General features: G+C 44.0%; 1 protein-coding gene across 2 annotated transcripts in view; it reads right to left on the minus strand.

Moving 5' to 3' along the window:
- Positions 1-25,510, minus strand: part of LOC309553352 (uncharacterized protein) — a 163,544-nt gene that overhangs the window by 50,947 nt on the left and 87,087 nt on the right. For both annotated transcript variants that reach the window (XM_082254452.1, XM_082254451.1), the window contains exon 11: positions 6,647-6,776. In XM_082254452.1, coding sequence (XP_082110578.1) covers positions 6,647-6,776 — 130 coding nt within the window. The remainder of the gene's footprint in view (positions 1-6,646; positions 6,777-25,510) is intronic.

The raw sequence follows: 25,510 nt of genomic DNA on the forward strand, positions 1-25,510 counted from the left end.
TAATGTCCTTTACATAAGGTGCTCAGAGCGACCAGATACAAATCCATCCAAAAAGGGTCTGTAGCTCAAAACTTCATTCAGACCTGGGGGGAGGGTAGCTTCTAAGTTGTATATCCATTGGGCCTCTCTCTGTAAAAGGACCTTATTCCATTCCCCACCTCTCCCATTAAACTTAGTTGTTTCTAAAGCCCAAAAAGGGAGTTTGGACATATAATAATATGGAGCATGGGCTATATGTCTAATAGTAGTTGTATAAATGTCTCCTAATTCGGCTGACGAAATATGTTCCTTCACCCTTCGCAAAACTCCCTCTTCGTCTTCACTATGTAGAAAGCCCCACAGGGGCAATACAATACAGGAGGGAACGCACTTGGCTTTGTGAATTACAGGTAATATGAGATTCTGCCTTGTTTTGAATGGTTCTAGTAATAATAATTCCATAAAACTAGTGCTTTTACTGATTTGAATATATGTTTCCCTTTTTTTGTTCTTTGTTGGCCAGATTGCGGGAATAAATTTGTTCCTGCCTTTTGACATAGGTTTATACCTGTTTCTGGGATCATGAGTCAGAAGCTTTTTTCACTATATCGGACACTAATCCATCAAATAAATTTTGTTGGACAAATACTAAGGTAGCTTTTTTCTTTCTTGGTGGATCGATTGAATAGATATAGACTCTCTGTTCTTTGACAGTCTATGGAATATATATATATCCTTGACGTTATGCTATGCTCTGTGTATCCCCATTAGGACTACATTGTTCATCCATGCCATCAGCCCCTTGTGTGCTCTAATTTGGGCTTTGGAGCCTGGGTGTTTCCCCTACAGATCATTTAGTCACAGCCACATCAGATTTTAAAAATACTTTTCTTTCTTTGTACTCCATCTTTGATGTAAGTTTGATTCATATAAAATATAATATGTATGGTAATGGATTCGTAATTGCTACTCTCAATCCAAAAATGCTGCTGTTCAAAATATAAAATATAATGGACATAAATGTCTTTTTTGTGGACCTTTGTACTATTCTTTTTTGTTCAAAAACTTTTGTTATTCTATGTATATTACCTACCTGTTCTATGATATACACAGACATGGTAAAAAAACCCTGGACAAATATACCCCCAGAAGAAGACCTTCGGTTGAAATGCGTAGGGGTTTTGGAGTCCATATGTCATGCTGTACATGAGTGATTTCCTGAATTGCCTGTAATTTTGTGCACTTTTAATGCTTGTCAAAATAAAAAAAAATTTGTATTAATAATGTTTCCATGATGCTATTATAGCATATTGAGTTTTTATTTAGATACAATAAAAAGATAATTTTTATACATTTTTGCATCTACATCTCCCATTATATTTCCTGAGTATCGCAATGTCCCTTTCCCCGATTAACAATCCCATCTGGGATTGATTTTTCCATGACCTCTCATTTCTTGTTTGGATATGGAGTGAAGGGAAGGAAATGTCCCCAGTGGGATGCAGAAAAAAAAACAACATGAGTCATATAACTAGTGATCGACCAATATCGGTTTTTCGTTGCCGATAACGATACCAATATTTTGGCCATTGCATATCGGTATTGGCCGATATTGGCCGATATTTTCGTACATTTAAAATTGTTTTTATTGTTTTCACTTGACAGGTACTCTTGTGGAGGGATCTGGGGGTCTAAAAGACCCAAAACCCCTCCTCTGCACATAAAAGCATTCAAAACGCCATGCAGGCCGGGAGATCCGGGCGAGCCGCGGATGGCGGCGGGAGGGGGGACGTCCCCTCCCGCTCCTTGTAATGACAGCGGAGCGCCTTCTCAGCCGCATCGGTTGTCATTACAAGACAGCCAACCGTCGGCTATGGATGCCAGTACCGGGGTGATGCCTCTAGCTGCAGGAATCACTCTGGTACAAACACTTTCCCGAAATATCGGCAATATCGGTCACTTGGTGACCGATTCTGATATATCGGGGAAAGTGCAGATCGGCCCTCGATATATCGGCTTTGCCGATAATCGGTCGATCACTAGTTATAACCCTCCTTTACTCTATCAAAAAAAAAAAAAAAGCCTTTATTCCTACTTTAAAGCTGAAGTAAACTTTAAATTTTTACTGCGATTGCTGCATAGTTGGAAAAAATGTGCGTTTATGCAAACCTACAAATACTCCTTTTCTTTGCTTTTTTCAACTATTGAAAATAAGCTGTGCAGGTTATGCAGGAGAACTTGGTGATCTTTATGACCTTTGTGTTAATCAGTGAAAGGAAGTTCCTAGGGGTTTTTTTTCCCAACCTCTTTCGGAGTATGTCAGACCTTTCTGACATGCTATAAATTAGGAGTACACTTTGCAGTTCTGTCAGTTTTAATTCCTCACACTCCTGCCCCGCAGCTTCTGAATCAAAATGGTGTATTTTCACCTGAAACGTTCCTCGAATCTCTCTCTCTGCCTTTTCTAAGAGATTTTCATACATCTTCTCTGCTCAATAGGTCACTGGAAATTGCCCCCCAATAATAGAAACTCTGCGATGTGGCAGTGCAAAAAAAAAGCTGAGGAATAAAGCGGTGTTTGAACTGTCCTAATACACACAGTTGCTGGCTAGAGATTAATTCCTGTATAGGAAAAAATCATCACTTCCCTCTGATCTAGGCCTCCTCTTCATCATTAGAATTAACAGAGGAAGTTTTTGCAAGATGGTGGATTTTTGTTACAGCCACATACAAATTGGCAGGTAGATACAAATTTTACAAGAATTGAATGAAAAATATAAAACATTTAATTCTCTGCTAATTAATTTATCAAATGAAGTTCACTCAGTTAGGGGCAGAGGTTGCCAGCATCCCTTTCCCTATAACTCTAACATGTGAGTATCCTCTTATTGGGACTTTCAAAGGCAACCAAAAAATCGAATCCACATTTTATAAAATCATGAAAGTTTATTAGGATTCCTTTAAAACATCATCTGAATGATAAGATCATAAAAAAATCTAAAGTAAGTTATTCACAAGGCCTTGTGAGTGACCTATTGTTGGGAGACATGATGGAGCGGAAACGAGTTGGAGAGCAATGGGTTTTTATTTTGTAAGTTTTTTGTATGAATTATGTGTGAAGAACTATGTTGGAATACAGTATACCATCTACAGTTTTTTTTCTACATTGTAGGGTGGTAAAATATCTCTGATGAAGAAGCCATATGTAAAGTTTGAAACACGTTGGATTTCCCACTCCATTCAAACAAAATAAAACCCTGTTGTTATATACAGGAAAGTATGGTCTTTGGGAGTGCCACCTAGCTAACCCCCAGTATTTTGCATATCCATTTCACTGTTTTGAGCAATATTGTATGGCTTTTATGATCTTATTAGATGATGCTTTAAAGGAATCTTAATTAACATGTATTATTTAAAATAATGTAGATTTGATTTTTTTTTGGTTGCCTTTGAAAGTCCCAATAAGAGGTACAATAATAAATGTAATATTTCATAAAGGCAAAAAGAAGACTGCAAATTAACAAGTTAATGTATAAATAGTACTGCACACTTGCGAAAAATAAAAAATATTATATACAGTATATATACAGTATCTCACAAAAGTGAGTACACCCCTCACATTTTTGTAAATATTTTATTATATCTTTCCATGTGACAACACTAAAGAATTTACACTTTGCTACAATATAAAGTAGTGATTGTACACCTTGTATAAGTGCCGATTCACATTTATGCAATGCGGGAATGCTGCGAATATACAGCTTGTTTCCACATCGCATCCACAGCACAGGCAGTTCACACTGTCATATGCGATACGCTAGGGGTGTCAATTCAAAGTTAACGACACCCCCAGATCAGATCGCATATCGCAGTGTGTTCTGAGAGTTTACACAGAATCGGATCACACTAGTGTGAACCATCATGCGATCTGATTCTGCTGTGGACAAAAAAAAATGGTCCTGTGCGTGTTCAGCGCGATTGCGGTGCGAATTCAGCCATACAAACTGTGTGGCTGAATTTGCACCGCACAGACATCGCATGCAATTTTAGGAGCAGTGCGCTCTGAATTTCATGCGTGATCGCATAAATGTGAACCGGCACTAACAGTGTAAATTTGCTGTTCCCTCAACAAAAACACAACACACAGCCATTCATGTCTAAACCGCTGGCAACAAAAGCGAGTACACCTTTAAGATAAAATGTCCAAATTGTGCCCAAAGTGTCAATATTTGTGTGGCCACCCTTTTTTTCCAGCATTGCCTTAACCCTTTTGGGCATGGAGTTCACCAGAGCTTCACAGGTTGCCACTTGAGCCCTCTTCCACTCCTGCATGATGACATCACAGAGCTGGTGGATGTTCGAGAGGTGGGAGTGTCATGGTCTTGGGGCTGCATGAGTGCTGCCAGCACTGGGGAGTTACAGTTCATGGAGGGATCTATAAATGCCAACATGTACTGAGACATACTGAAGCAGAGCATGATCCCCTCCCTACAGAGACTGGGCCGCAGGATGGTTTTCCAACAGGATAACGACCCCAAACACACCTCCAAGACGACCACTGCCTTGGTGGCCACACAAAATATTGACACTTTGGGCCCAATTTGAAAATTTTGACTTAGGGGTGTACTCACTTTTGTTGCCAGAGGTTAAGACATTAATGGCTGTGTGTTGAGTTATTTTGAGGGGACACCAAATTTACACTGTAATACAAGCTGTACACTCACTACTTTACATTGTACGCAAAGTGTCATTTCTTCAGTGTTGTCACATGAAAATATATAATAAAATATTTACAAAAATGTAAGGGGTGTATATACTGTGTGTGTGTGTGTGTGTGTGTATATATATATATATATATATATATATATATATACACACAGTATATTGACAAATAGTTAATTTTGGGTCTTAGATCATGGATGGGATGCAGTTTACCTCCTGCCTAGACTGTGTTGTTTTCTAAGATAAGCTGGTGATAGGTCTGTCTAGCAGTATGAAGGGGTTTAAAGGAGAAGTTTGGGATGCATAAAAAAAAAATAAATAAAATACTTACGTTCATGCTGCAGCTGTCCCCCATTGGCTCTCATCAGAAGAATTGCGCAATCACATGTCACCCGATCGCTTAGTTCTCTGTCAGCTCTGAGCAGAGAGCGGTGACTGTCGGTCATTGCCCTCCATGAATGACATAGTGGGGGGTTTTAAAGAGAGACTGCATGCAGACTGTGCTGGAACAGCCCGTAGATCTAAGCAGACCCAAGCTGTCTCAAAGATAGCCAGAGGGCTGAATATTTTGTTGTGTAATAGACCTTACCCTCGGTGAGGCAAACTCTCGCAGGAGACACAGTGTTTGATGCAACATTGATTAAAATTCAAGGATACAAAGTCCTTAAATGCACTTTGACATCTTGAATTCCACTCTCCGAGCTCTACTTTTAAGCTAACCCATACAATTGCATTTCTCCAAATGGTACAAATGCCTCATACATTTACCATTTTAATAGAAACATGCCTGCTTTTCGTGAGCAGACATTCCTAAGACCTCATAAAATCTAATTACAGGCAAAGAATGTTAGCAAAAAGCAAATGCTAAGAGATCACAAGGACCAGGCTGCTGAAATCTTTGTGAAGATTTTTTTGCGCATGCTCCTTTTAATGTATCATTTAGCAGCTATTTGCATGATTATAATGGCCAGGACTCTGGCTGAGGTTGATGGTTTACATTTTCCTGAAATTTTGAATTTCGTAGAGGAGTCTGTATACAGAATTTTAAAATGGTGTGCTCATATACAAGAAATGTAGTCTACCTCATCACTTGGTTGACCTCGGTCGTGGTGAGAGATGATCCTGCGTTGTGTTTACTCCACCTCACGAAACGTCCAGTTCGGAAGTACAGGAAGTCTCTGACTATTCAGTTCCTCAACGCTGCAAAGGCATGCATTCCAGCTATGTGGAGGCAGACACAACCTCCCACGCGCTCTCTGTGGTTTTCCAAAATTAACGAGATCCACTGCATGGAGGAACTGACGGCCAAAAATACTGAGGAACACACCTGGGACCTATGGAGACCTTGGGTATACTTCACTGGCACTGACGCCTACCTACAGGACCCTGACTGAACTATTAGGCGCCCCTTGGCGCATCCTGGCTGGTCTGACTCGGCTGCCTCGCCCTGGCCCTTTCCTCCCGCTCCCCTTCCCTCTTTTCCCCCATTTCTCCCCTCCCTTCCCCCATTCTCCCTCCTGCCCACCGTGACGTCTTTCAGCTTTTCTCTCTCTCCTTATCTGAAGGTTGCTTCTCCAGCTTCTTACTACCTCATCTGTCACGTTGTAGTTGTATTTCAGCGTGCGTCTCCTTGAGACGCTGTACTGGGTGCGCTCGGGCTCACTGCTTTCATTTTTGCTTTTCCGTCTGCCGCTCTCGGCTAGATGCTCGTGCTTACCCGGGCCTTTTATATATGAAAATGTTCTTTCAGTTATTGATTATGCTCGTTTTTGCATTATCTGCACCTATTGTTCATTTCTCCTGCCTTCATGGTTTTACCCACGTTTGTATACTGCACTTATTGTCAGTTTTGATTGTGCGTATGTTAACCATGGCCTCGTGTTGTCTTGGTACTTTGAAGTCAATAAAGAAATGAAAAAAAAAAAAAAAAAGAAATGTAGTCTACCTTCTTGGCGGTGTCATAGAGTTCAGTTTGACTAATTCTTTGGACAGAGATTCTGTGTTTGCTCCTTGGATTGGTGAACCAGCAGAAAATTGGATAAAGCTGATGACTGACAATGCTGTGCTTTGTTTTGCTGGAATGAAAAGCATAAAGTTAACTATTCAAATTCTAAAAAGGGGGGCAACATTTTACTTCTGTACATCAGCAATTCATTTTCAATTTTAATCCCCATTTTTATAGACTGTATGTTATAAATTAGCGTTGCACCGATAACGCTATCAGTGACAATACTAAGCATTTGCACGAGTACTCCGATGCTACAGATGACACCTCAAGTCTGCAGATTATTAGATCGGGTTTACATATATGTGGGGCCAGTTTCAGTGAGATCTGTAAAAATAGTCCAGTGTGATTTTGTTCAGAGGTTCAGGTGCAAATTTTTAAAGTATATGACACTGGAAATCGCACCTAAACAAGACTGAAAATCGTACCTGACTCTTTTTAAAATCGCACTGCAGCCGGCCTGCACATATATGAACCGGCTCCATAGAAAGCTGGTTTGGTTCACATCTCATGAGAATTGGATGTGGTTTGAAATGCATCAAATTCGCATATATGTTAACCTGGGCAAACCGCCGCCTTAAAGCGTAACTCCACTTTTGTTGAGAAAAAACATTCCCCTCTGGGTGATCTCTGTACAATGCAAGGGTTATACCAACCTTTGTTGCAGATTCCTACCTTTTGTTATTCTGAAGAAATCCCTGTTTCTCTTACGTCCTCCGACAGTCGCCGCCTCTTCATATTCGTCACATATGGGGTATTAGACTTTGCTCCGAAGGAGTAGCTAGGCAACAGAATATGTTAACATTAAAGCTTTTAACATATCCCACCCTCAAGGGGTGGTCCCCTCAGTCAATACCCTCCTACTTCCTGCAACCATATCTCAGTTTCAATGTCTAGCTTGTCAGGAGTGGCTGGCTCTCTCTGTGCTGGGGCTTTGTGCCCCAGACTCTTTCTTCTTTTTTGATTTTTTGTTTGAGTTTTCTCTCTACCTTTACTTAGCTGTTCTTTTTGTCAGCATTAGTTAGTTCTTCGGATGAAGAGGATCATGCGGGCTGGGTCTCGGGCTGATCCCCCTGGTCGCAGGTCGTGGGTCAGTGGCTTCCCAGCCTGCCATCGAGCGTTCAGCCAGGTAACGCTCCTGGCACAGTGAACGACCCATCCCTGTTCGGTGCAGGGATGATTGGTGAGGTGGCTACCTCCCTGGACGCTGTGCGGTTTCTTAACCCCCATTCTGTGCGTCTTGTATGCGACTCTCCCTGCCTCATGTGCAGCGGCTTGTTCGCCTGTGTGGGTTCCCCACGCCATTGTGAGGTAAGTGTATCTATGTGGGGACCTGTCTGTCTGGGGGGGTGTCAGTCTGGGACTGTGTAACCTGCCTCTGTTCTCACTGTTTGTCTCCCTATCACTCGGCTGCATGCTGTGGGCTGCAAGGGGGGGGGAGCTGTGTGACACTGTGTGTGTCAGCCTTGTCAGTGTGAGAAGCTGTGTGCTGTGGGGCATGTTTTGTGGCATGTTTGGGCACTATACAGCGATCGCTGCGGCGATCTAACATGTTTTTTTATACATGGATAACATGTGTGCATTACTGTACTGTGGAGCGGCGGTTTCGGCGCCAAACGGCGCCATTTTGCCTACACTCGCTCCGGCCGCATGTTCTACATGCATGGCGGCCATTTTCTTGTAGCCTCCCATAGGCTTTAATAGAGCGCCCTGGCCGCATCATTTCCTCTTCTCCAGGATACACCGATCGAGGCAGCAGCAGCGGCGAGGGTCTCCTCAGGTTATATCCTTCTTATCCATTGCCTGTGTCAGTTTTATTGTCCCTGTGGGGGTCTCATTGTGCTTGTGTGTGGTGCCGTGGGCTGCGCTCGCCGCGCTTGTTAAAGGGGCAGTTAACCCTTTATTATCCGGCATTTGATATTGGGGCAATGGATTCTCAGGAGGGCAAATTTCCTACCGCCTTGGTGGAAAGCCAGGGGACCGCTGTTTCCCCCCCAGGGGGGGATTTAGCCACTATTGTGGCTGGCCTTGCTGCTCAGGTGCAGATGCTGGTGGCTGCTCAATCTTCTAAGAGACCCAGAGTTTCTCTTTCCTCTGATTCTGAGGGTGAAGGTGATGGGGCTGTTATGGCGGGGGCCTCCTTATCGGGGTCCCGCTCCTCCCTGGATCTAGTGGGGTCCGAGGTGGAGGCTGAAGTTGAAGGGGTTGATAATTCTCCCCCTGGCTCGCCTGAAGAGCTTGCAATCATGGATGAATTGATTGCTTCCATAAAACAAACGCTGCGTTTGCAGGATGAAGTGTGTCCCCCCGCTGCCTTGGCGGCTTATGGGACGCAGAGAAAACGCAGGATGCCGCAGGTTTTTCCCTGCAATGATGATTTTCAGCGCGCTGTTAAGAAACAATGGCGCAATCTACGCAAACCTTTTGCGGTACCAAGTAGGTTCAAGCTGCGTTATCCTTTCTCGCCTTCCACTGATGAAAGGTGGTGTGTGCCACCCCCAGTGGATCACGCAATTGCGGTTTTAAACAAATCCACTGCGATTCCTGCAGAGGATTCCCCTGTGTTCCGTGATGCCACGGATAGGAGATTGGAGTCTCTTGCCCGTCATACTTATTCTGTTACGGGTTCTATGCTTAAGGCTCTGTTTGCCTCTCTCATGGCAGCCCAGGCTGTCGCAAGTTGGACGCAGATGCTTAGGCGCGTCCTAGTGGCCGATTCGGCCTCGCCGGCGACCCCGGATATGGTGGATCAAATCCACCAGGGTGTCATGTATCTGTGTGATGCGGACTTGGACTTAGTCCCGTTGGCTGCACGTCACCGTGGGGATCACCGGAGGTAAGAGCACTCTCTTGCCCCATTTCCCCAAGGCTAAGGGGGCTTCTGGGAAGAAGCATGCTAATTTTCGGCCCCCTCAGGGGTCCTTTCGTGCCTTTCGGTCGCACTACAAGGGCAAACCGTTCAAAGGTCAAGGCTCTCAGAAGAAGCCCTGGACTGGGAAACAGAAGTCCGGTCAATCTGGATCCGCAGCCCATAACAGTGCGGCCTGAAGGGGCGCCCTCACCCAGTTTTGGGGTGGGGGGACGCTTGCTCGGTTTTCTTCAACCCTGGTTGGCCCGCGTGCGGGACAGATGGGTTCAGGAGATCGTTCGATCTGGTTACAAGATCGAGTTTCTCTCTCGGCCGGAGAGCAGATTTTTTCCCTCAAATCTTCAACTGTCTCCAGAGTGTTTACGGGACCTGCACCTGGCGGTGCGGGACCTGAGGGCTCAGGGAGTGGTGGTTCCGGTGCCTCATCGGGACAGATTTCGGGGGTTTTATTCCAACCTGTTCACCGTGCCCAGGAAGGAGGGCAAGGTTCGTCCAATTCTGGACTTGAAGGCTCTGTACCGCTCTGTGCGGGTTCGCAAGTTCCGCATGGAATCCCTGCGGTCGGTGGTGGCTGCCCTGGTTCCAGGGGAATTCATGGCCTCCATCGATTTGAAGGATGCGTATCTTCACATCCCCATTTTCGAGGGTCACCAGAGGTACCTTCGATTCGCCATTGCGGAGGATCACTACCAGTTCGTGGCGTTGCCTTTTGGTCTCGCCTCGGCTCCGCGGGTCTTCACCAAGGTGCTTGCACCGGTTCTGGCATTATTGAGGGCCCAGGGCATTTCTGTCCTGGGGTATCTGGACGACATTCTGGTTCGGTCTGCGACCAGCCAGGGTCTGGAGAAGGACCTGTCTGTCACGATGCAAACTCTGCAGGAGTTTGGTTGGACTATAAATTTTCCAAAGTCGACACTGAGTCCGTCGGTTCGTCTTCCCTAACTGGGAATGATCCTGGACTCGGTGCAGGCGAAGGTCTTCCTGCCGGAAGACAAACTCAGTACTCTTCAGGAGGAAGTCAGGTCCCTCTGGGACGTTCCGCACTCGTCTCTGCGGACGTGCATGAGATGTCTGGGATTGATGGTCTCGGCCTTCGAGGCGATTCCCTTCGCCCAGTTTCACACGCGGGGTCTCCAAGCGGAGATCCTGTCCATGTGGGACGGGCGACCTCAATCTCTGGATCTTCAAATCTCGTTGAGTCATCGCACCAGAAGAGACCTTCTGTGGTGGCTCCAGTCCCCGATGGTGTCCGGGGGCAAGTCGTTTCGTCCTATCTCGTGGACGGTAATCACCACGGATGCCAGCCTGTCGGGCTGGGGTGGTGTTCTGGGCGTTCTGTCCGCCCAGGGGACTTGGTCGGAGGGGGAGTCCTCCCTTCCGATCAACATTTTGGAATTGCGTGCGATAAATCTCTGTCTTCATCGCTGGACGGACCGGCTGCAGGGCTGCCCGGTTCGGGTGCAGACGGACAATGCCACGGCGATGGCCTACATCAACCACCAAGGGGGCACCAGGAGTGCCCGAGCGGCTCGAGAAGTGGCCGACATTCTGTCTTGGGCCGAGACTCATGTCCCGGCGATAACGGCGGTTCACATTCCAGGGGTGGAGAACTGGCAGGCGGACTATCTGAGTCGCCAGACCCTGGATCAGGGGGAATGGTCTCTCCACCCGGCTGTCTTCCAGATGTTGTGCGCGAAGTGGGGTCTTCCAGATGTGGACCTGTTCGCGTCTCGTCTCAACAACAAGGTGGGAAGGTTCGTGGCAAGGACGCGCGACCCTCGGGCAGACGCGTCGGACGCGTTAGTGGCCCCGTGGCATCAGTACAAGCTGATGTACGCGTTTCCACCGATTCAGTTGCTGTCCAGGTTCCTTCGCAGGTTGCACTCGGAACGCAGCACGGTGATTCTTGTGGCACCGGACTGGCCTCGCCGGTCCTGGTACGCAGACCTCGTGAATCTGGCGGTCGACGCCCCGTGGCGTCTGCCTCTTCGAGACGATCTCCTGTCTCAAGGACCGATATACCATCCTGCTTTACAGTCGCTGGCTTTGACGGCCTGGCTGTTGAGACCGAGGTCCTGAAGGAGAAGGGTCTCTCCCCAGAGGTCGTTCATACCTTGATCAACGCGAGGAAGTCTTCCTCGGGGAAGGTTTATTACCGTACTTGGAAGGCCTATTTTGCCTGGTGTGAGTCCAGGGGGTTTTCACCCCGCACGTACTCGGTTTCCCGAGTGCTGTCCTTCCTTCAAACGGGTGTCGATCAGCGTTTGGCGCTGGCTACGATAAAGGGTCAGGTGTCTGCGCTGGCCGTTCTGTTTCAAAGTCCCGTGGCTTCCAACTCCTTGGTTGGCACTTTTGTTCAGGGAGTGCGGCATCTGGTTCCTCCTAGGAGGGATCCTCTGCCCCCTTGGGACTTGAATCTCGTTCTATCTGTGTTACAACGTGCTCCTTTTGAACAGATCAGGGAGATCTCATTGTCTATGTTGTCCAAAAAGGTCGCATTTTTGGTTGCGATCACTTCGGCTCGCAGAGTGTCGGAGCTGGCGGCTTTGTCCTGCAAGTCTCCGTATCTGGTTGTTCATTTGGATAAGGTGGTCTTGCGACCTAATCCTTCTTTTCTTCCGAAGCGAGTTTCGGAATTCCATCTTAATGAAGATATTGTCTTGCCTTCGCTGTGCGCGAAGCCTAAACATCCAAAGGAGGTGAGACTACATTCTTTGGATGTTGTTCGGGCGATAAGGGTTTACCTTAAATCGACTGAGTCCTTTCGAAAGACGGACTCCTTGTTTGTTCTTCCAGAGGGTCCTCGGAAGGGCATGGCGGCGTCGGCCTCTACCGTCGCCAAATGGATCAGGCAGACCATTGAACAGGCCTATGCTTTGCAGGGGAAGGTTCCCCCTGTGCCTGTGAAGGCGCACTCTACTAGATCTCTGAGTACGTCTTGGGCCTGTCGTCATGGGGCTTCTGTAGCCCAGGTGTGTAAGGCGGCGACCTGGTCGGCCGTGCACACTTTCACAAAATTCTACAAAGTAGATGTTCAGGCATCGGCGGATGCTTCCTTTGGCCGCAAGGTTCTTAGTGCGGCAATTCCCTAGGGTCCCTTGTTGGGGACCTCTGGCTGTTGGGATAAGTTTTTTATCCCCTGGTTATTTGTCTTTTCCTGGGTTGTTGCTCCTGTTGAGCAATTATTTTTCCTGTAGCCCAGCTGGTTTCCTTCCTTTGGTAAGGTTCCTTTCTTTGATGCGGAGACTGCGTTGCCTTTCGGCGCGGATGCGTTTCCCACCCCTCATGTTTGCACTGCTTTGGGACGTCCCCATATGTGACGAATATGAAGAGGCGGCGACTGTCGGAGGACGTAAGAGAAAACTGAATTTTTGTAAAATCTTACCTGTAAAATTCCTTTCTCTGAGTCCTCCGACAGTCGCCGCCCCCGCCCCTCTTTTGGGGTTTGGTTGTATACTCTACTGCTATTCCACTGAAACTGAGATATGGTTGCAGGAAGTAGGAGGGTATTGACTGAGGGGACCACCCCTTGAGGGTGGGATATGTTAAAAGCTTTAATGTTAACATATTCTGTTGCCTAGCTACTCCTTCGGAGCAAAGTCTAATACCCCATATGTGACGAATATGAAGAGGCGGCGAATGTCGGAGGACTCAGAGAAAGGAATTTTACAGGTAAGATTTTACAAAAATTCAGTTTTGTTTCTCTGTGCCTCTGTGATGAGTGGGTCTAATGGGAGTGATTTCACAATTATCAAATTATCAATCAGCTGTGCAGTTGCAGAGCACTAGTGAGGAACTCTGCTGGGCCTTCCTTTTCTTTAGATGTGTTCCTATTGGGAGTATCTCACTAAAAATGACATTTTTGTTGCAGGAAATGCCTGATATCTGACTTGTACCTTAGGCAGACTTCTGGGAAAATTGGTGAGCCAATAACACAAGCAGGAAAGATGTTTCTGGGGTGTGGTCAGTACACATTCTGTGTACAGAACAACTCCAGGTAGCCATATTGCATTGCATTTTCAGAAAATTACAGAGCTGCAGATAGAAAAGGAAAGGTAATTTTTAATTGCATCCAATTACAATATTATTTGTGTTGCAATTGTATACGCTATATTATTTTTTCATTGTCTGCTTTTTTTTCCCTCACGAAAGGGGAGTAACCCTTTAAGTAATACATTTTCATAAGTCTAAAAAACTGTCACATGACACTAAAAATCGGTATAAATAATTGCTGTTGGCTAGTGCTTGAGAAAAATAATAGTACTTGTACTCGGTCTTAAAAAACTGGTATCAGTGCATCCCTATTATAAATACTTTCAGACAATAGAAGATGAGGAAAAACACTCTACTGCTCCTGTGGTGTACAACGATTACCTGGCTATGCTCTCTGACAGGGATGCCTGGTTAACAAATCTGGCCAGACAGAATTACAAATCCTATGACAGGTAACATTTATGTATCAAATAATAATTAAACAATTGTTTTTTTAAGTCAGATATTTTTCATTGTGCAAAAGGTAGCTTTCTACAACACAAATAAGCCCATCAAAAGGGCACAGTTAAGCAATTTTAGAAAATATCTGTAGCAACGTCTGAGAATTTAAAAACAGAACTTCAGTTAAAAAAATACAACTGATCAAAAGGAAAAAAAAGGAAAAAAGCTGATTTTATGATACCCACCCCCCCCCCAATCCAGGACCCTCCCTCTTAAAGGAGAAGTGACTGACAGTCAATGCTCTCTGCTCAGTGAAAACCAAGAACTGAGCAATTAGTGGTCATGTGATCACTTGGATCCCAGTCTTACAGCCAGGATTCCCAGGGTTCCCAGTCTTACAACTGCAGCATCGGATCAACATATGGACAAACATATGAAAAGTGGCGCAAGTGGTAATGTTACTAAAGTAACGCAATGTCCAACTTATCTTCTTGTCTTGTCTTGAGAGCTCTAAGCTCTAATATATGGAAATGAGAAGGAAAGTCCACTGACTCACACCAGCCTTGTTGGGGGAGTGGAAGCGATCTCCAAACATGAATAAAAAAAAAAAAGAAAGTACCTCTAAGTGTAGACTATTAAAACATTTATTGCAAGCATAAAGAAAAAAAAATGCATGGTGAAGGATAAGAAATGGAAACAAACTGTTAGTAAGGATTGCACAGGTCCACTCTGAGAACCATCTCTGCCACTCCTAGGGCTGACCTGGCCGGCTGGATGCTGGTGGAGGAGAGCCAAAGACGAGGGCTGGAACACAAGCTGGAAAGCAGTGCCTGACCGTGATGACATCACTGGTGTGGTTGCGACGCGTTTCGGAGCATGCGCATTTGGAAGATACAAACAATGCGCCCCTTTCTCAATATAAATGCTGTGCAAACTATAAACAATGCCTCAACAGCATATGTGAGTATGTATGTTTGTTTTGTTTTTTTTATCCTGCATGTTTCCTATAATTTGGTAATTTTTTTTGCCATTCGATGGTGGCAGTCTTTTGCATTTCAGTGATAGCAATATTTCATCCATGTCCTCTGAGCCCAGGCTGTCCTGGACATAAGGTGGGGAGTAAATGGGAGTTCTGCTTTTATTTAAGAAACAAATGACAGTTGAAGATTTAACTTCCCTCAGATCTTAGATTACTTTTTTTTTTTTTTGAGGGGGAATTAAAACAGAAAGACATTTCCAGGAGGCATTTTAAAAATGAAGCCTTGTATTTTAAAATTCAATTTGTTTTATATAACCCCAGGTGCACTGTTAATATGAATCCACAAGAATTTACATGTCATTCACTAACTTATGAAACCTTTTCACAAACTGAATATTTTCTGATTTCAAGCATTCTTCTTGCTAAGAGTGTCAATGAAAAATGAGCAGCAAAACTCTGTTTTTCAAATGTATTATTTATCATAATAAAGAGAAGACTAGAGAGTCTATGTAGACAAATGTCACAAGAATTTGCCCAGGAATCACTAATTCTAACTATATTTTGTTGAATATGTTGATATCTTATAATGGCTAGATCCATCTAGTAGCCAAAATGCAGTATTTTTCAAAATGAAGTAGTTCAAGTAAAGGAAAAAAAAAAACGCATTTTAGCCACCAAATGGAGCTGACAATCATAGGAAATTAACATATTTAGCAAAATATGGTTAACATTTGTGATGCCTGTGCACATTCACATTAAATAACTTTAAAAAAAAAAATAAAATAAAAAAATAACGATGGCTGCTTACATTTATAATTGCTCTTTTCAGAAAACTGCAGCTCCCCTGTTATATAATGTTATGGATGGGGTTATTAAGTTAATGTTTACCATAATTAAACCTGTCATTACTGTGCTAGCGGATCTCTTTATCAGTTGTAAACTAGATTTGAAGACCCTCTGTCCTAACAAAGGGTTGAAGATCTCAAGGCTTGGATTCTGCATGCTAAAACAGTATTAAACCAAAAACCAAAAATGTAATATATTGCAGCTTACCAGTTCTTCAATATGGTGAATGCATTCGTTTTTCTTTTTAGTCTTTTTTTCCCCTCTGTTTTCACCTGGCGATCTGGCCAGTAACACACCTCCTGTATTACAGTGCCTTCACTCTAGATCAGGAATCCTCAAACTACGGCCCTCCAGCTGTTGTAGAACTACACATCCCATGAGGCATTGTAAAACTCTGACGTTCACAGACATGATTAGGCATGATGGGAATTGTAGTTCCTGAACAGCTGCAGGGCCATAGTTTGAAGACCCTTGCTCTAGATGAATGAGCACAGGGGGCATGTTTGGACAGCAGCATTGTCAGTTTGGGGGTGGGGGGTGTAATAGAAGATTTAAATACATTAACAAATTGAAGCCAAACTCCAGCTAATATTTTATAAGCAGTTACATCAAACAGTTTCTTTTGGGATAAAGGTTTTACATAAATAAAAACTGATCACTGTAAGCACACCTGTCAGTGGTAAATGATTTGTCTCATCCCTGTACCTGAACTTGATCTGGAAGAATGCTTGTTCTTTTGAAATACAACAGACTTATTAGCCAGATCACTAGGTGAAAATAGAAGAAATAGAAGAAATAAAGCCTAAAAAGACGACTAATGCATCACATTAAAAAACTGGTGAGTTTCAATGTGTTTGGAAAAAAAAAATTTGGTGAGTTGCAATAAAATACATGTTTGCTTTTGGGTTTATTTAATACTACTTTAGAGAGGAGAAACTCAGTGTGTGTCCTCATTGTTACTACACTTTCACTTTGAAATTGTTCAGAGAGTAGTTTGCAGCCTGCCCAAAGGCCTGCTCCAAAAAATAAACATAAAAAGGTAAGAAATATTAAAACCATATATTTTTAGGTATGCTGTGTGAATAGGAACACATAACAAATATATAAGGAGGTGTGCTGAGACTTGACTGCCGAAGTGGAAATACACTTTTTTTCCATGGCTGGAGAGAAACTATTAGCTGTTTTTTAGTAAAAAATAGTTATTATTGTAATCAATTGAAGTCATTAAGATTCTGGAATAATAAACTAGCTCTATGCTATTTCAATTGGTTGGTTCTTTCTATCCTAGGACTAAAATCAATAGAGTTTGTTATAATGAGGGGTGGAATTAGATCTGTATCCTAACCTCAGGAGATTAATAGTGTTCTAGTCCATGTACCATTGTCTTTTAATATACCCTATCTACTTGGAGGTTTTAAATACTCAATTAATAGAAGAAGTTGAAAAATATACAAGCCTCTCCTCTTCAGAAAGCTCCATTCCAAAAAGAAAGTTTATTTTATTTCTATAAGTCTGTGACTTAAATGGTGTCACCTCTTCTGACTAAGATATACAACTCCTTATCTTTTGCACAACTATTCCAATATTTTGCACCTACAATTCCAACAGCAAATATTAATATATCTAAACCTCAAAACAATATAGCAGCTTACCAGTCCATATATGTAATCAGGGCCATTGATAGGGGGGGGACCACCGGTCCTCTTGTAGGGGGCCAGAGCACACAGGGAGGCCCACATAGGGAGGGGGATTAGGGATGGACAACAATTACAGAACTCTTTCTCCAGCAGCTGAAAGCTGTCTCTCTCCCTCTCCCTCCTGCCAGCTTTTATCTGCTGAGAAAGGTACAGTTGTCCCTCACTAATCCCCCTCCCTGTGTGCCCCCCCCCCCTCTCAGCACTGGCTCTAATGTTAGCTCCGCTCCTGAGTTTGTTATTTCTAACTTTGTTTCTCTCCCTCTGTCTCTCTGATCCCGGAGCTCCAACTGCCCAGCCTGTATATTTTTTTCATCTCATCTTCATTTTTATTTATTAGCTCAGTTTTTGCATTAATCTTTAGCAGGAATTATGTGAGTTATGTTGTATTTGTGTCAGGTAATAATGATTTTATTGTAATTTTAGCTAAATATATCTTTAATATTTTCTTGAGGGGGCTGTCATGTAGTCTATACGGGGCCCCGCAATTCTTATCATAAGCCCTGTATTTAGTGTCTGCATTTTCCCCTTATTTATTAACTAGTAATTCTGCCAGTAAGGCACTTTCTGTCCTAGGCAGATAATGTTTATTCACTGTACTGTACCAATGGAGGAGCAGAGTTTATTGTAGGTCAGGACTAAAAGACACCTCCATTCTCCTCTTCTCCATAACATTGGGTGGGGGTGATCTGTAGTAAACAGAGAGAACTGGAGACACTGCTGACTGATAAAAGTGCAGCATAAATGTATGTCTTTACAGGACTTCAACAGATACTTTTACACGTAACCACTTGCCGACCAGGCTTTTTCTGGCACTTTTTGTTTACAAGTTTTGTAAACAAGTTACTTAGAACCCCAAAAATTATACATTTATTTTTAGCAGAGACCCTAGGGAATAAAATGGATATTGTTGTAAACTTTGTAAGTCACACGGTATTTGCACAGTGGTTTTTCAAATACAATATTTGGGGAAAAATAAACTTTAATGAATTTAAAAACCCACAATATATCTATAACTATTTTTTTTCAAATGTGAAAAATTATGTTATTCTGAGAAAATGGATACCTAACATGTCACTCTTTAAAATTGTGCATGCTCGTAGAATAGATACAAACTATGGTACTTAAAAGTCCCCGCAGGCGAGGCTTTAAACATCTTTATAAGTTACCTATTTAGATTTAGAGGGGAGGTCTAGCACAAGAATTATTACACTTGCTCTAACGTTCACGGCGATACCTCCCATGTTTGATTTGAACGCTGTTTTCATGCGTGCGCAACTTTCATATGTGTTTGTTTCTGCGTGCAAGTCAAAAAGACCCCAAATCTCTTCTTTACCTTTAAAAGCAAAAGACCAAAAATATATATATTTTATATTAACTTTTGTTAAAAAAAAAAAGAAAAAAAAGATTCACTTCCAACTTGGACTGGAAGTGACGTCATGACGTCGCCCCAGTCCTCCAAGGCCATAGAGGTGATCAAAGAGTATCTACTCTGTGATCGCCTATGGTAGCAGCCAGCTGCACCGTAGGATAGTTTTTCGAGTGAACCGGCGGAAACAGTGAACTCGAGTAACACTGGGGAGTTAAGCATTCCAGTGGCTCATGAGCCACTCAGACTGCTTTTATGAGAAAGCCAGCCTTCAATACCGCGGGTATGGCTGATATCTTCCGCTATAATCCCGGTAAACTACTTGCAAACTGCAACGTATATATACTGTACGTATTGCGGTCGGCAAGTAATGAACAGAAATAACAAAAAAACTTTCTGGCATATTTACCAGACCAAAAGGAAGCAAATAAGAGACGTTTTTTGTTAGGGTTTACATACGCTTTAATTACAAAACCTAAACCTGAGACAAATCTGGAATTAGCTTCATCATTTAAGGCTCATTAAAAAAAGTAACTAGAAGATTATGACTGCAATGTCAGCCTTTTATACGAGGGTAAAATTACCAAGTGAGATTTATGGAAATATTCTTGACAACAACTATGTATTTTAATAATTGATGGAGGGGCCACCCATTGATCATTTCAGTGAATGCCAAAAAAAAGACCTTGATTATTTTTATTTACCTTTACCAAATATTGTTTCAGAAATGTATATCTTATAGTGATACTAAAGTCTCTTTTTTTATCATTAAAAATACCAACATGTCATACTTACCTGCTCTGGTAATGGTTTTGCACAGAGCAGCCCAGATCCTCCTCTTCTCGGGTCCCTCTTCAGTGCTCCTGGCCTCCCTCCCGTTGAGTGCCCCCACAGCAAGCAGCTTGCTGTGGGGGCACCAGAGCCGAGCCGCAACTACTTGTATCCATTTAGACACGGAGCCACGGCCCGGCTCACCCCCCTTCTCTTCTCATTGGCTAAATGACTTTGATTGACAGAAGCGGGAGCCAAAGGCGCTGCACTGCTGTCTCAGTCAATGAGGAGCAGAGTCCCAGACAGCCGAGTCTCACTTGCAATATCGCTGGATCTAGATGGACCTCAGGTAGGTATTAGGGGGGCTGCTGCACACAGAAGGTATTTTATCTACATGTATAGAATGATTTAAGATAAAAAAAAAAGGTTTGCCTTTAGAACCACTTTAACCGCTTCCGGACTGCCCACTGCATATTTACTGTGGCAGGCTGGCCCTCCTGCGCGAAATTACGTAGGGCAAAGTCAGTTGCGCGCCTGCAGCCAGGGGGTGAGTGCGCATGCTCTGGCGGCACGCTCCCACCCCCAGTTTGCAGCGGGGATTCTGATGCACAGGGCAGGCGGCTTTGATTGCCGCCTGACACCCGCGATTGCTTCCCGCTGAGAGAGAAGGACGGGCAGCTGTTGTAAACACAGCTGACCGTTCTCTCTGGAATGATCACAGAGCGTCTGTGATCCTCCTATATAGGATCATAGGTCTCTGTGATCATTTCACAAACCCAGCCCCCATACAGTTAGAAACACGCCCCTAGGTACACATTTAACCCCTTGATCACCCACAATGTTAACCCCTTCCCTGCCAGTGTCATTATTACAATAACAGTGCATATTTTTAGCACTGATTACTGTAGTAATGTCACTAATCCCCCCAAAAGTGTAAAAAATGTCAGTTAGGGGTCCGATCTGTCCGCCGCAATGTCGCAGTCCCGCTAAAAATCACAGATCGCCGCCAATACTAGTAAAAAAAAAAAAAAACAATAAAAATGACATAAATCTTTCCCATAGTTAGTAGACGCGATAACTGTTGCGCAAACCAATTAAAATACGCTTATTGCGATTTTTTTTTTTTACCAAAAATATGTAGCAGAAAAAAAATTGGCCTAAAATGTTAAAAAATTTAGATTTTTACGTTTGTTTGGGGGGAATGTTATATATGTTAAATATTGGTTTTTTTTTCCAGAATTGTCACAATTTTTTGTTTATAGCGCAAAAAAATAAAAAATTGCAGAGGTGATTAAATACCACCAAAAGAAAGCTCTATTTCTGGGAAAAAAAGGACATCAATTTTTTTTAGGTACAGCGCCGCACGACCACGCAATTGTCCGTTAAAGTAATGCAACGCCGAATCACAAAATATGGCCTGGTCATTAAGAGGGAAAATCTTCCGGTCCAGAAGTGGTTAAATATAAAGATTCTACTTAAAGGCCTGCTCAGAGTTCTCAGTTAGTGAGCACCTCAGCAGAAACAAAGAAATGTTTTTTGGTTAAAAAAAAGGTTTTCCTGACTCTCCTCTCATATTTAATTTTGTTATAGGACACCCTGCTTGAACATTACAAGTAAAATGTTTTCCTTCCTGAAATAGGGAAAATTATTTTACTGATTAAAAATGATTTTCAGGCCTCCTTTACCAAAATTGCTTAAAGCGTAACTCGTTAACACTGTTTTTTCCACTGTGCCTCTGTGCTGAATGGATCTAATGGGAGTGGCTTCATAACTATCATTCAGCTGTGTCAGCTGCAGGGCTCTAATGAGAAAAGCTGCTGGGCCTGCTCTTCTTAAATGTGTTCCTATTGGGAGTATCTCACCAAAAATGACATTTTTATTGCAGGGGATGCCAGAAATCTGACTTGTATCTTAGTGCAGACTTCTGGGAAAATCAGTGAACCAATCACACAAGCAGGAAATTATGTTTCTGGGGGGTGGCCAGTACACATTCTGTGTACAGAACAGCTCCAGGTAGCCATATTGCATTGCATTTTTAGAAAATTACAGTGGCTGCAGATTGAAAAGGAAAGGTATTTTTTATAACATTTAATTACAATATGACTTGTGTCGCAATTGTATACGCTGTATTGTTTTTTCTTTATTTGATATTTTTTTTCCCCACGAAAGTGGAGTTAACCTTTAACCACTTTCAGACCGGAGGATTTCCCCCCTTAATGACCAGGCCCTATTTTGCAATTCGGCACTGCCTTATTTTAACAAACAATTGCCCAGTCATGCGACGCAGTACCTTTTTTTCCCCACAAATAGAGCTTTCTTTTGGTGGTATTTGATAACCTGTGCAATTTTTATTTTTTGCGCTATAAACAAAAAAAAAAAAACAATTTTGCAAAAAAAAAAAAAACAATATTTTTCACATTCTGCTATATAACATTCCCAAAAAAAATAATTAAAAATCAAAATTTTTTAACATTTTAGGCCAATTGGTTTTCTGCTACATATTTTTTTTTACTAGTAATGGCAGCAATCTGCGATTTTTTGCGGGACTGCGACATTGTGGCGGACAGATTAGACCCCTGACTGACATTTTTGACACTTTTGGGGCTACCAGTGACATTACAACAGTAATCAGTGCTAAAAATATGCACTGTTACTATAATAATGACACTGGCAGGAAAGGGGTTAATACTATTGGTGATCAAGGAGTGATTCTAACTGTGGGGGGGTTGGGCTTGTGAGAGCATCACAGAGACATGCGATCCTATATAGCAGGATCACATGCCTCTGTGATCATCAGAGGGAGAACAACGGATGGCTGTGTTTACATCAGCCGTCCGTCCTTCTCTGTCAGCGGGGAGAGATTGCCGGTGTCAGGCGGCAATCGGAGCCGCCTGGCACCCGCACTGGCTTCCCCGCCGGCGGCTCGTGCTTGCTTCCTAGCTCCTCCCAGGCAGATGACGTTTATTAACGTGATTCTGCCTGGGAGAGCCCTCTTTGCCGACGTAAATGTACAGTGACTGGTCGGCAAGTGGTTAAACGTAAACCTCTATGAGGCAAGAGATCCAAAAGTCCATTTGAAGTTTTGCTTCTACGTGGGAGCAAGGCTTGCTGGGTTCCAGAGATTAGGGAGGACAAAATAAAAGAGACCAATTGGTCTGGAAGAATATTTCAGAGAGTCAATCATAGAACTTTTTAACCACTTTCTGACTAGCCATTGTAAAAATACGGCCGCAAAGTGGTTGTATAGTTCTGAGAGGGCGTTCCTGAATGTGCTCCCGCGCGCCCCCTGGGGCGCGAACACGGGAGTGTCCGTGCTCGCCGGGTCCCGGGGACCCGACGCATCACGGATCGTCGTAAAGGGCCAATGAGAGCGGTCCTTTACCACGTGATCACTCCGTCCAATGACGGAGCGATCACGTCACAACAAACCGGCGCATGTCCGGTTCATTTCTCTCCTCTCCTCGGACGCTGTACACAGCAATCGGTACAGCGTGCGAGGAGAGTAGAGAAATTGCAGCTGCACGCCTCCTCTGCCTCAACTGTGCCCAATTAGTGCCCCATCAGTGCCTCATTCGTGCCCCATCAGTGCCTCAGCCGTGCCCCATCCATGCATCATCCGTGCCTCATCCATGTTACATCCGTGCCCACCCATGCCACCTCAGTGCTCATCCATGCCACATCCGTGCCCACCCATGCCACCTCAGTGCTCATCAATGCCACATCCATGCTCATCCATGCCACATCCGGGCTCATCCATGCCTCATCCATGCCTCATCCGTGCTCATCCATGCCTTATCCGTGCCTCATCTGTGCGACATCTGTGCCTGCCCATGCTGTCTCAGTGCTCATCCATGCCACATTCATGCTCATCCATCCCACATCTGTGCCCGCCCATGCCACCTCAGTGCTCATCCAAGCCACATCCATGCTCATCCATCCCACATCTGTGCTCATCCATGCCACATCCATGCCACCTCAGTGCTCATCCGTGCCACTTCAGTGCTCATCCGTGCCACGTCAGTGGTCATCCGTGCCACAACAATGCCACGTCAGTGCTCATCCATGCCATGTCAGTGCTCATCCATGCCACATCAGTGCACATCCGTGCCACATCAAAGCCACGTCAGTGCTCATCTGTGCCACATCCATGCCATGTCAGTGCTCATCCATGCCACATCCATGCCACTTCAGTGCTCATCCATGCCACATCCATGCCATGTCAGTGCTCATCCGTGGCACATCAATGCCACATCAGTGCTCATCCGTGCCACATCCATGCCACGTCAGTGCTCAACCATGCCACATCCATGCCACGTCAGTGCTTATCTGTGCCACACCCATGCCACTTCAGTGGTCATCCGTACCACGTCAGTGGTCATCCGTGCCACATCAATGCCACATCAGTGCTCATCCATGCCACGTCAGCGCTCATCCGTGCCACATCAATGCCACGTCAGTGCTCATCCGTGTCACATCCATGCCACGTCAGTGCTCATCCGTGCCACATCCATGCCAAGTCAGTGCTTATCTGTGCCACATCCATGCCACGTCAGTGCTCATCCGTGCCACATCCATGCCACGTCAGTGCTCATCCGTGCCACATCAATGCCACATCCATGCCATGTCACTGCTCATCTGTGTCACATCCATGCCATGTCAGGGTGCTCATCTGTGCCTCATCCATGCCACATCAGTGCTCATCCGTGCCACATCAATGCCACGTCAGGGCTAATCCATACCACATCAGTGCTCATCAGTGCCACATCCATCCTACGTCAGTGCTCATCAGTGCCACATCCATGCCACGTCAGTGCTCATCCGTGCCACATCAGTGCTCATCAGTGCCACATCCATGCCACGTCAGTGCTCATCAGTGCCGCATCCATGCCACATCAGTGCCACATCCATTCCACGTCAGTGCTCATCAGTGCCACATCCATGCCACGTCAGTGCTCATCCGGGCCACATCCATGCCACATCAGTGCCACTACAATGCTTATCAGTACCCTACAGTGTTTCACAAAATTGTAATGGGAAGTCAGGAAATGACGGTGCTCCCTGCATGTTGGGCCTCTGTATGTGGCCAGGCTGTGGAAAAGTGTCACATATGTGGTATCACCATACTCAGGAGGAGTAGCAGAATGTCTTTTGGGGTGTCATTTTTGCTATGTACATGCTATGTGTTAGAAATGTCTAATAAATTGACAACTTTGTGTAAAAAAAATGCGTTTTGGTTTTCTTTCCACATTTTCCAAAAACTTGTGGAAAAAAATGACATGTTCAAAAGACTCATTATGCCTCCTAGATAATGTGTTGGGGTGTTTTCTTTCCAAAATGGGGTCATTTTATGGGGGTTTCCATTGTCCTGGTGCTCCAGGGCCTTCAAAAGTGTCATAGGTTGTCAGAAAATTATATGTTTAATTTTTGCTTCTAGAACGCCTGACGGTGCTCCTTGGATGTTGGGCCTCTGTATGTGGTCAGGCTGTGGAAAAGTGACAAACCAAATTATATATACTTATAAATATAAAGTGCACAAGTGATAATGTTGTTCCCACTCCACTAGGGGAAGGTACTCAATTATTGTCCTAAATCAGACAATATGACAAAATAATTAAAGTGCCAAGTGCAAATAAATAAATAAACAATAGCTGTGATGAAATTTTATTCCAAAAAACAGAAATAATATACAGTGCAAGTTCACGTGAGGTATGGTGCTCACCGTATTCCCAAAGCATATAACTTGTAATGTATAAGGTGCAAATTAAATTAATATGAACTCCTTCCTGAAAATATTAAGTGCAAGACGGTGAAGAACTTTGTAAAATAAACAAAGCCCAAAAAA

Source organism: Pelophylax lessonae (genome assembly GCF_965119305.1).
Source record: "Pelophylax lessonae genome assembly, chromosome: 4".
Lineage (NCBI taxonomy): Eukaryota > Metazoa > Chordata > Amphibia > Anura > Ranidae > Pelophylax > Pelophylax lessonae.